The sequence below is a fragment of the Sturnira hondurensis genome, unplaced genomic scaffold (assembly GCF_014824575.4).
Source record: "Sturnira hondurensis isolate 20B ecotype Veracruz unplaced genomic scaffold, ASM1482457v3 Scaffold0006805, whole genome shotgun sequence".
NCBI lineage: Eukaryota > Metazoa > Chordata > Mammalia > Chiroptera > Phyllostomidae > Sturnira > Sturnira hondurensis.
Window position 1 is genome coordinate 1,980,198 of NW_028079436.1, and position 12,533 is coordinate 1,992,730.

At 50.8% G+C, this 12,533-nt stretch overlaps 1 protein-coding gene across 1 annotated transcript in view; it reads right to left on the reverse strand.

Annotated features, from left to right (window-relative positions):
* LOC118990135 (solute carrier family 22 member 4-like) overlaps positions 1–12,533 on the reverse strand; it is a 43,604-nt gene that overhangs the window by 6,150 nt on the left and 24,921 nt on the right. The window contains 6 exon segments of the mRNA XM_037050540.1: positions 230–298; positions 301–443; positions 2,258–2,315; positions 2,318–2,357; positions 5,681–5,777; positions 9,516–9,687. Coding sequence (XP_036906435.1) covers positions 230–298; positions 301–443; positions 2,258–2,315; positions 2,318–2,357; positions 5,681–5,777; positions 9,516–9,687 — 579 coding nt within the window.

A 12,533-nucleotide genomic window follows, 5' to 3' on the forward strand; every position in this document is an offset into this window, starting at 1 on the left:
GAGTTTTCCTCTGCGGGCAATGATTTCCGAGTCTCCAAGGCTGACCCATCCGTTTGAGGGGTGTTTGTGTGAACACCGGGAATCACATCGTTATCAGTCACTTGGCTAATGGACTCAGGAATGGCATGTGGCATAGAGGCTACGTGAGTAGGGAATGGTGACCAGTAGTCAGTCCAAGCCCAGGTGTAGATCCTTTCCATTAGGCTGTTAACACTGGTTAACTTCTCACCTGCAGGTACCAATTGGATGAGGAGAAGTACGCCTCCTCCGAAGAACAGCATGCCAGCTATGATGTAACCCTGGGCAGGGTTCGCAGCAGCAGCCAGGCTGCGATGTACGCTGGAACCTCCATCAAGGCAGAGGGGAAGCAGTTCAGGTAGGCATCGCCGTGGAAACTAGGGGAGTTGAGAGACAGAGCGAAATAACCCACTGAGGTTAGCATCCTAAAAGACAGAACAGAAAAACAGAATGACAAGAGAATGGCCTGAATTACTCTAAACTTTCCTAATGGCCAAGAAGTGGTCTAGATTCTGTTTTCCTATAAGGAGCCACTAACCACTCATGGCTGTTTAAATGTAAATAAATGTATTTACTTTTATTTAAATAACATTAAATAAAAATCAAAGAGTCAGTTCCTCTGGTGCGCTAGCCACACTCCAGCTGCTGAGTAGCCACACGTGTCTAGTGGCCACTATAGTGGACAACACAGGTAAAGCCATTTTCATTGCTGCAGAACCTTCCATTGGACAGTGGGGGTCCAGCTGCACCAATATGCAACCATACCGACCCTGGTCCAGTTAGTCTTACACTTCACTATTTCCAGAACACTATGTACACCCTCACTGCCTGTGAGGTGGTATTTGAAGAAAGAATGTATGTCAGTTATGTCAATGAACATAAAATCCAGACTTCGCTCTTATCAAAAGACAGGAAGGAGAAGGAGGAGAAGAGGAAGAAGGGAAGGAGGGAATACTGTGCAATCCACTTACTGTAAATTCCAACAGATCTACTAAAACTTGCTTTAGGGAGAAGAACAAAAGTCTCATGATGCTTCCAAGTATCACAAAGTGCACATCCCACGTCCTGTCATCACAGTTGACATCCGCACAAAAGCTTCTCTGTGGAAAAAGTACTCCCTGTGCAGAATTTGCTTATTATTTGCATGAAAAGCAGAGGGTATCTGACAAATCTTTCTGGGACACTGTTGGATATTTTTATACACACTTAACTAGGTTGGGGAGCACAGCGGCTAATCCAAAACGCAGCCAAAAATTAGACTGCATTGCTCTAGGAATCGTAGTGATTTTCCCATTTGGTGGTAAGAGCAGTTCCAATAAAGACCCAGTGACTCTGCTGACAGGTGAGAACTAAGGAGGGAAGCCAGGGGCCTGGATACACTTGCTTAACTCAGTCATAAGCTCTGTCGCTGCTTTTCTCGACCTGCAGAGCAGGACGGTCCCGTAAGCAGACGAGCTGCGGCCTGAACCTGCTAGCTCTGAAGGTGACTTTTGCTGCTGCCGTCACGGGGTAGGCACTTCCTTTTTTTCTTCTTCCTCATTTCTCGGCAGATCCATTATTGAACTCAGTGTAGACGCTGATTCACCATTTCAATGTCTTGTTAGCTTGCAGTTGGCAAGTATGAAAAGCTTGTCAAAACTCACATATGGGCAGCAGGGGTTCAGGTTATTCTAACCTCGCTGTCCATTGCCAGCAAAGCTTCAGGAAGCTGGAGCTGAATTAGCATATCCGCCTCAGGCACCAGGGACAGTATGAGCCTTATTTATATATTTTTTATCCTCATCTGAGGACTGGAGAAGGAGGAAGGGTGTGAGAAAGAGAGAGAGGGAATATCATCTATGCGAGAGAGAAACATTGATCAGCTGCCTGCTGTATGTGCCCGGACCAGGGAATCAAACCTGAAAACCCTTGGGTGCACATCCTCGCTGTGCACCAACCTTAGTGGTTCCAACCAATGGAGCCACCCGGCCAGGACACATCCTTAATCAGTCTTAATCCCAGTAACTTTAGGAGGGGAGGGACCCTTTCCTCGTGGGCTTCCTGCAAACTTAAATATTTTCCCCTGTGACTTTTCTTTTTCAATGTCCAGCCCCATGAATTGAATTGAGGCATCTCCAATTAACTTAAAATTTTATAACTTTTATTTGTCTTAGGCAGACCCAGGCCTCGCCCTGATGTTCCTTTGAGTTAAAGCAAATTGGCCGAGTCTTACCAGCCTTCCAGGTCAGCAATGACTTACCACAGCAGCGAAGACATGATGGTTATGGTGCCAATGTTCCTAGTCTCGAACAGGTCCATATGAGGGCTTTCTGTTGCTTCAGGGGTTTTAGCTCCCGTAGCTAAAATAATGCAAATAACCAGGAGACTAAGAGGTAGTGAGGAAGTGTCTTTGGCTGTGACAATGTAGAAAAAAACTTAACGCGTGTAACTCTCACTTCACCTTGAATACGCTCAGAAGTCTGGAATTTGAGGGGAAGGGCATCTACATATATGAGCTTTATTCTAATACTTTAAAATGTCTGTGGCCCATTTCAGACAGAAACCTTTTAAATATATAACAATGGCTCCGCTGTCCCTTTCTAGAAAGCCTGTTAATGCAGCCTGGCCCTGACTCGTGCTCCTTGCTCTGGGTCCCGAATCACCCTGAGCTCTCAGGACCGGAATGACCCTGGGCCGTGCCTGGTGCAGCACCGCGCGGATCCAAACTGCCTTGAGGGCCCTCTCTGCTTCTACACTTTTCTTGCTGACGTCTCCGTGTCAGAACAGACTTGGGTGAACTCTGGGACCTTGGTGAAGTTACTAGTTATCCTCTCTGAGCCCCCATTTACTCCTCTGTAAAATAATTGGGAGAAGATCAAATGAAATCATGTACATAAAGCTTAGCATAGTGCTTGAGCTATGGACACTGTCCCGCACCATGGAGACAAAGGTGCTGGCTGGCAGTGGGGAGTGGCCGTTTCTTCCTGCTGACAGTGGGCTTCCCTCCTTTACTCCTAGTTTACCTGTTAACTCAACCTGTGTGAGGAACCTAGCTAACCAAGCTTATGCGTATTGAAAGTAAAAGCACCACAGGCTCTGAGGTGGGGAATCTCCCTGGGATGAAGTGCAAGGACTTCGTGGCCCCGGGGATGCACGTGCGTGCAATGGGGCTGGAGAGAAGGCTCTGTGAGGAAAGCAGTGAGGCCGCTGGCCTTGCCTCTGCAGTGGGTGTTCCCCCAGATAGCAGCGCCCTTCTTTGGGGAAGACTCAGACAGGCCTATGACCTTGTTTTTCCTACACTGTCGGAGGTGTGCTGCTCTCTGTGATGACAGCAAAGCCAAGGCCCTGCTTAGCTGGAGGGAAGCTGCAGGGCACAGGGAGCAATGCCATGCACAGAGGGGGCTCGCAGGTCAGGCCTGTGCTAACACTTGGTGCTTTCACAGGGCCCTTGTGAAAATGCAGATTGCCAGGTCCCACCACAAACCTGCTTTACCAGACTCTTTCCTGGGGCCTAGAGGCCTGGGAATCTGTATTTTAAGCCCCTTTGTGTGCTTGTGATAAGCAGCCATGTTCTTGTCCTTCTCAGGACAAGAACAGTCTTGTATCCAGGGCTTATGCTTGGCCTTGAAGGGCCAGCATTTGGACCAGGCCCCAAAAGCAGGTAGAAAGTGCTCCAGACAGGAAGTCAGAGGAGCTTGGGATTGCTGGCCAGGACGATACTACTTTAGGTTCTTTCCTGTCCAAGTTAACGCATTGCCCCTTCCATCAGATAAGAAAGCCAAGGTAAGTGCATGCACAAGAGAGACCTGGCGAGACTTCTAGCTGTGTGAGCCTGGGCAAATTCCTTTGCCTCTCTATACCTCAGTTTCCCCTCCTGAGAAATGGGCTCACAGGTAGCGCAAACATGAAATAAGCTGAACATGGTGCCTGGCACCTGGTAGGATCTCTCTTCATCAGTACCCTGTGCTGGCTACATTTACTGATCCCCAGCCCTGCAGGTCCTCTGAAAGAGGACCCCACCTGGGGGATAAGCAGGGAAGATGACTGGCCTCAGGAAAGCACAAGCCCTCGTCCTCGCTGTGATGCGGTTCAGGTGCAGCGTGCCTCGTGGCAGGAGGAAAGGTGCTGTCGGAGCACATGTTTGAACACTGGACCTCATTCTTGTGTATCTATGACTCTCTCCCTCGCATGTCTCATGGCTGCGTTTATCCACATAGTTCCAATCTCTGCGACTAGACTGTAAGTTCCTCAAAGACAGGAATGTGAATGCAGAGCCAATAAATCCCAGGAAATATCCAGCACAGCCCTGAGATGCAGAAGTGTTAGACACTTTCAATATTATTTTTGCATCCAGTTAAACTGACTAAAGTTAAGAATGAATGCAAAATGAGAATTCTTGGTCTTAAGAGCGAAGGATGAAGCGATGTTTGTCCCGGCAGCCCTCTGAGATCTTGGGTTCATGGCCGCTGGAATTAATCCTCCAGCCACCACCAGTGAGTATCTGCTTCTGTCAAAGGCCCTGGAGGCCAGGGATGGAGGAGGCCCTGGGGTGGAGTGTGGGCATGCCCACCACCCTCCACAGAGCCCTGCAGACTTGCATGCTGTCGCTGTGGCCACCATCCTCACGTCCTGAGCAGCCCCTGCCCTTCTCTTAGCCAGGAATGCCCTGCCCCATTCTCTCCCTGGTTCGGACCTGCCTCTTCAGCCCTGAGTCGCTCAGCTTTCTCTCTCTCTTCTGTCCCAGTGTCCACTCCTTGGCTACATAGTATTTCCTCCCTCATGTCACCACCGTGTATCTTTCATCTAATCCTCTGGATGCTCTCAGTGACATTCCACTCTCCTTAAGCACAGGAACTGTGTCTACTGCTGGTTTCCTCTGGGGGCCAGTACGGGGCATGGCTGAGAACACTGTGAGCCCTCTCTGTTAGAAAGGGTCGCTGCTTCCACAGTGTATCAGCTTTTCCTTGAGGCCTCCTGCCCGCAGGGAGAGTCTTCAGGCCTTAAAGCTCTAGACATGACACAGCGAGACAAAAGACACACAGCTTCTTCAGCAGGCTTTGGTAAGAGCCAGGGCTCACTGCGAGTGCGTGGTGGAATGTCCCTCAAACACATTTCTCCATGAAATTGGGACCTTCAAAAATCACCAGTATATAGCTGCAACCATGGTATAGAGTGATACCAATAAAAAGTTGGAAATGCCCTGGCTGGTATAGCTTAGTGGATTGAGTGCGGGCCTGTGAAAGGATCACGGTTCAATTCCCAGTCAGGGCACATGCCTGGATTGCAGGCCAGTTCCCAGTGAGGGACACATGAGAGGCAACCACACAATGATGTTTCTCCCCCACACTTTCTCCTTCCCTTCCCGTCTCTCTGAAAATAAATAAAATATTTTTTAAAAAGTTGGAAATAAACTTGCAAAAGGGAAGAGAACTGACATGTAGTTAATACTTGCTCTCTGCTAAGCAGTTTACACATATCATCGCACTTAGTTCACACACAGCCCTGTGAGGTGGGTTTTATCTCAGAATTCAGTCATCGTTCATGGACAAAGCCTGGGCCGCGGTGGGTGAAGCATATTGAACTAAGTTTAAATGCCATAAAACCAGGAATGTGCAGTTGACCTCAAAGGGAAATGTTTGCAGATGCTTACTTCCCTCCGCAGGATTAAAAATCACCCTGGCACAGCCACGCTGTTCATTTTTGCAGCTTTTTGGAGGATTGTCTCAGCCTCTCCGAATCTCCTCTGGGATATCAGCCACCAAGGAGATTCAGGAATAAACCTAGAATTCATTGTTAGCGGTTTAGAATTTTCCACAATGGCAGGGTTTTGCGACTATTAACAACAAGTTGGCCCCCGAAAGAATTTCTATTTTGTAAAATTCTAGTTTGTCTTTTTAAAGGAAATCAGGGGAGTGAGGCCTTGTGTGACTTCTGTTGATTATAAGAATAAATAAAAGCGCCTTCGAGTTTCCAAGTTCTGATCAAATCCCAAGACTAATCATCAGCTTCGCTGGAAGCCAGGCGCAGACCAGACCACGAGGGCCACCATCCGCAGTGCGTATGGCTCAGCCAGGGCAGCTGGAGAGGGCCGTCCGAGACCTCACAGCCAAGGGTGGCTCTTGGGAGAAGCACAGCCTAATGTCTTCCACGTGTCCATCCCGGGGAGACTCCCGGGTGCCCCAGCCGGAGATGCTCTCAAGTTTACTGTGGAAAGGACGGCTTCTGCTGCGGTCCGAGGAACAGGGGGGTGCGGGGACACCAGCCTGTGGGTGGTTCTCGTGAGTGGCAGCAGATTCGCAGCGAGCACTCAAACCAGTTTTGGGGAGACACCCAATGTTTTTTTTTTTAATAAATGTCTAGAAAGTTAATTTTTTAAATTATACAATCTTTCTGCATTTTAACTGATGGTCAAACACAGTTGATGTCTTCTCTTTGCTCATTTTTCTTTTTTTTCTATTTCTATTTCTTTCTGTCATGCACATATTTATTTACATTTTTAAATTCTTTCCTAATTTTTGTGTCTTACAATCGCTTAGCCATTCTTCTGCCAGCTCGTGTTTTCCTTACCTATTTCTCAGTACTTAGTGATCCTAGAAAGCAAGTTCCACGTAGCAGACTTGGAGCCTCCCTATGATTAAATGGGCCCCTCCAGAGCCTCGGTATGGGTACGAGTGCTCTCAGAACGAACCACCGCTCGCCCAGTGGCCACGCCCGGCTCCCCGCCCCAGCCTGCTCGCACCGTGGTGGAAAACTGCGCCGGGTCTGCGCTGGTCCAGACATGCCCTCACTGGGCCCCCGAGGCGGCTGTGATGACGTGAGGTCACTGACCGTCTGTAGTCAGGGCTGGTTGGTCCAGGACAGTAGCCACTGACCACATGTGGCTTTGAGCTAGTGTGATGAGTGTGACTGAGGAAACAAATTTCCAGTTTTATTTACTTTAATTTTAATTTTAAAAGTAGCATGTGGCTCGTGGCTACCATCACAGTGTGGGATGAGATGTCTCCCTACACAGTCACTGTGTGTGTCCTGGGCGCTTCTGCTTCCGAGCAGTATCCTTCCCCAGCCAGGCTGTTCTGTGCAATGTCCTGCCTTCCTCACTGTGGGCCCTGAGGGCCATCACTGCGTCGGGGGTGATGGCAGCTTGATATCGCAAGACGCTCCCCACGTTACATCTGTCGGCTCCTCTCCCACCCTGAACCCATACTCCGTACTCCACTCGTGCTTGAGACCTTCTTACCGCCATGAAGGGCTTCCCTTCTAGAGGGAACTTGGGGTGTAAAACATTCCACGCCTCTTGCAGTGACTCTCTGTAGGTTCCCCTCCCATTTCCAGCCCACCTACTCAGGCCAGCTGTAGGCTTAGCTGTAGAATGGCCCCGGCCTTTCAGTTCATGGAGAATCAAGTGTAGCCCATTCTAACAAACGGGGCTGCCCATGACCGGCTCTCTGTAGTTTTAAGCCAGAGGGAACAGGGCAGGGTGTGGCTGGAGGGCCTCTGTCCCACACTGAGCAAACGGCGGGGAGCCCAGCAGCCCAGGCATCCCCCACATCATCCCAGCCCAGGGGACGGGGGAGCATTGCTTTGGGAAGGCCCGCCCACGAGGATGAGATGTTTGGAATGAAGCGATTTTGTTCTTAGAGGAAAATGATAAGACTGTTGTTTTAACCTTTCAGGGCGAGGGTGGTGCTGGCCCCGGGCTGCGGGCTGCGGGCGGCCTCTCCCTGGGCGGTGCTGGCCCGGACGGTGTGTCCACGGCCAGGAGCGCTCCCAGCCCAGCCATGTGCAGCGGAGAAAAGAACTCCCCCTAGGGCAGGAGGGAGCGGCTCTCCGGGATGGGCCTTCTCGGCTGGAAACTCAGGAGCTTACCCATCAGAGTTCATCCTTGATGGGCTACTTGGTCCCAAGGCAAAGAGCCAAAGCCCACAAATTAAAATCCCAACTAATCTCTTCTAGTCGATTAGAACCCTTCTGTTTTCATTCTTTCTCTCTCTCTCTCTCTGATAGAATTATACTATTATAAGTTTGATTAGAACATATTTTAAAAGTACTGGTCTTTTATGCCAAAGGTACATCTAGAGCCAGGGAACATCAATGACTAAAATTATTCATCTGAAGAGGCAGAATGTAACCTACAAATAAGCTTATCTTGTGTCTTCAGAGCCTCTTGGGTGGGCCACCAACACCATTTATACTAGATTCAGCCAGCCAGGAGGTTGTGGGGAGGGTGTGATGATGACGACGACGAGGAGGAGGAGGAGGATGACGGTGACTCTCATTCCAGAAACCTCCCTGATCTTGTAGGGCTGGGGTGCCTGCTCCCCTCGGAGGTGGGGCTGTGTCGATATGCCACGCGCTCCTTCACCAGTAGCTTCCCTGACCCTCAGACCGGGTCCCAGAGGAAACCTCCGAATCTGCATCATAGCTAATCTTTAACATGCTGCCTCTCAAATTCCAGGGCCGTAAGGAGAAAAAAAAGGCTCCCTCCCCTCCTACATTTCCATGCCAAAAATAGACGGTAAACCATAGCTGTCTTAGAGGTCGTGAAAGGACAGTAGCTTGGAGTGGGTCCAACCTCAGCCATCAGCTCTAACAAGGCCAAGACTACCCGTCAGCCTCTATGGCTGCCTGACACTCACAGCAAGATAAGAACCTTCTAGGCCACTTCCCAGGCAGTGTGTTGAAAGGACAGGGCCACCACGAATGTGGACCTGTGAGTTCCAAAAAATGATCCAAGAAATGTTCACTGTGGTGTGTAAGTGGGTAGAAACCAAACAGTTCAGTAAAACCAGTCCCTGCCTGGAGATTGACTTTGGTATCATAAAAGCAAACCAAAAAGAATTAGAGAGAGAGCAAGCCAGAGCCCGTGATGGAAGGCATCCCCTTTCTTCTTGCTCAAATGTGAGAAACCAAAGAAATGAAGAATCCCAAAAAAGACGGCATAGATGAGACCTCATTGCCCTTTCCTTAATCTGTTCTGTCACTCGAAATCTCCCACGTACCACAGTGCGTGGAACTGGGGCTGTGTCAGCGGTTTGGGGGTTCCCATACGGATGTGTCAAAACTGGGTTGGAGGGTGGAGGGAGGAGAGAAAATTTCTGGAACAACTCATTAAACGAAAGTAATTCTCCTGCCCTTCCAGACCAAGCTGACGAACAGGCACAGCTCAGATGCCCGAGGACAGGAACGAGGTTGGCTGAGTCCGTAAGGAGAAAGAGGTTTCCTAGAGAGAAAAGTGTCGAAAGAGCAGGGGAATGGAGTTCAAAACAACAAGACTCCGGAGGACCGTCTCCACAAATGGAAGCAACCACCAACAGCAGACAAGAGTGGGGAGAGCCTGGGGCCAGAGGGCTCTGGGTCTCCCGAGAAAGGCGCTTTGTGGGACGGCGGAGAATTAAACCCCAGCTCTCAGGCCGGCCTCAGCCAGCGCCAGGGAGACGGCACTTGGTCAGCCCCAGGCTCTGGGTCCCAGACTGCGCTGCCCTGCAGCAGGAGGCTGTCTGGGGCACAGCCAGACTCACCACCACAGTGGGACACACAGCACCCCTGGCACAGTCAGCGCCAGCAGTAGCATCCGCCAGTCTCTGATGAAGTAAGCGAACAGTGGCAGCAGCATGTAGCCAAAGGTGTAAAATGTGCATACTCCTAATGTGGAGAATATGATACCCACTGACTTGCCGAGGATCTCCATGCCTGTTTGAAATAAGGGAGGAACATTAGCATTTTAACTTACTTTAATATTGGCGTTTTACATCATTACCTGGCAGAGTTCCAACTGTAGTCACTCAGGAAGGGGAAAGGTGTTTGCCTCGTGGTCAGGGTGGAGGAAGGTGGGAAGGGACTTGAGACTTAATGCCTTGTGGAAGGTAAGTTTTCATGAGATTCTAAAGGAGCTATAGGTTTTTTCTTTAAAGATCATTTTATGTCACAGAAACAGCAGCCCAGCCCCAAGAGGCGACCTCTTTGAGGAGTGCCACATTTCTAAAACATGAGCCCCAGGGCGGGGGGCAGAGAGGTGTTCCAGGAGACAGTGGGGGCTCTTTGGAGGGGCTCCGTGGGGTCACAGTGCATTAGCCTTTCCCATAATTCTCTGCAGGACAGACATGGACCCTGGCCTGTGGGGAAACCGTGGAGCAGTCACAGTTCCTGGGTGGGGACACTCTTTGAGTCCTGGGATCCAGCTGGCCCTGTAGGTGCACAGAGCAGGCCCCAGTGCCCAGGGGCCGGATTGCCCTGAAGCCACATCAGTGCCAGGGATCCGCCCCAGGCAGACTGAGCCTCTTAGACCGAGAAAAGAAGGCAGTGTTCTGCTGGCCTGCTGCTGGCAGCCCCGGAGCTGGCCACACACCCACGGAACTCCGCAGAGCTTTCCCAGACACCACAATGGCCCAAGACTGCTCAGCGTGCGGGGCCCTGTTTGGGGGAAGGACACGCAGGTGGCTGTGGGTCCTGAGCTGCTTGGCACCACAACGGCTGGCTCAGCACTGTTCTTCCAGAGGCGTGCCCGCCCTTCAGAATCCAAGAACAGGCTTCTTCTGTTGTCACAGAGCTCCGGGCCCTTTCTACAGAGTCCACTCCTGGTCCCCGGTGCGGAGACCTGGGCTATGGCAACCACTCTGCCTTTTGTTTGAGGTCTTGCCGCCACAATGGAGAAGGAGCCCAGGAAATACAAAGCGGACCATTCAAACGCCATTCAGATTGGCTTTCAAGAGAGATTTTCTCAATCATGTTTACACGCCTTGGTACAGGCTAAGGAATAAAGGGCTAATTCCAGAGAAGCAGTAAAATGACCACTTTGGCTGGTCTCTCACACTTACCGCCTACCTGTTCCTATCCCCACCCCACCCCCCCATCACTCAGCATGACTGAGCCATGTGCCTCAGTGGCTCCCTCTGCAACAGCCATTTCTGAAACCAGACTGATCCAAGCTGCCAGTCCTGAGTCCCTCCCATCCTAGACTGAGGACACAAGACCACCCCCCCCCACCCCCCCGCCAGGGCATCTCTCAGCCTCTAAGTTCATTTCCAAGGATCAGGCCTGGCCTCTTTGAGGACTGTGAATATTATTTCCAGATTGTTCTTACCCGGTTAATGGCTTTCCTACTCGTCCACAGGAAGACTGCCCCTGCCATAATTTCTAGACTCTGCCTGTAGCAGCTGTGATTCGGGGTTGGATGGGGGTACTGTATTCCTAAACAGAGACTCAGAGTGAAGCGGCAGAAGACTGGGTTGTGGAAAACAAAAAGCACACAGGACTGTGTGAGAACCTCTCGGAATCGTGAGGCCCAGGGAGCTCCCTCCTGGCCCCGTCACCCTGATAAGGGAGAGCAGTTTGCTGCTGGGCTCCTGCCTAATCTCCCTCCCTGAGGGCAGGTCAGGCCAAAACAGAGTTGTTCTCACTTTGCTGAGTCATCACTGGGGACAGAAGCTTCGTAAATCTAGCTCTCTGCCTGTGTGGGGGGGGGCAGCACGGATGGCACCGACCTGAGTGGTGCTGGTTAGCACGCCTTCCTGATCTTTGACTTTGGAGAATCACCTTCCTCCACCGTCATCATCATCGTCATTGTCATCTTCATAGGTAGCATTTTTTTTTGAGTAGGCACTGTGTGGCAGGTCCCAGACTAAGGGTTCGCCTGTATTATGTGTTTAAAATTTCACCACAATTATAGAAGAATATTACTTCTATTTTGTATGTAATCAGCTGAGACTTAAAGCGCTGGAACGAATTGCCTAAATTCACACGTAATAAATGGGATGGTCAGGAGTGAAGTCTGACATGTTTGACCTATGGGTAATGTCTCAAAAAAAGTCACCTGAAGGCAAAGCCTTGGCCCCATCAAGAAGTCTTTCAACTGAGGTTCTAGTGGAGACGCGCATGGGAGATGGGTGAGGCTGTACGTCGTATCCCCTTTCCAGGTGTGAGGACTTGCATTTTCTTTGCCTGGGCTGCTCTTTAAACCAGCTGGAGACCCACCAGCCTGAGGAACGCCGAGAGAGGAGCCTGGTTCCTGAGGGCCTTCGCCGGCCTGACGCTGTGGGAAGCTTCCCTCGTGGTTGGCTGGCCATGCGATGGGTGCGGGGGATGGGGCTCAGGCTGTGCTGGCTGGGGCTCCTGTCCCGGCCTCTTCTACCCGCAAGGCTTTTGCTCCCAGGGCAAAGCCCAGTTGGTCTTAGTCTGGTTGGGTCTCTGAGAGTCTCTGGGGAGTAAAACTCTGACATCTAAGCCAAAGGAGCAAGTCCTGTTCACTCCCTGCCTGTCGCCACCAATGGAATCTGAGTGCCCCCTCATGAGGGAGTGACTCAGAGAGGGCCAGGGTCATTTCTACACCGAGCGGGGCCTTCTGTGGTCATCAGTCATGGATGCAGTCAGGGCCACTGAATCCATTCCACAGGGCGAGGAAACAACCTGAATGTCCACCCGCTGCTGAGTGGACGGACAAGCTGCGGTATGTCCATACAGTGGGAAGTTGATTCCAGCTACACCACAGACAGACCTTGAAAATGCTCAGTGGAGGAAGTCAGTCACAGAGGCCTCATTTT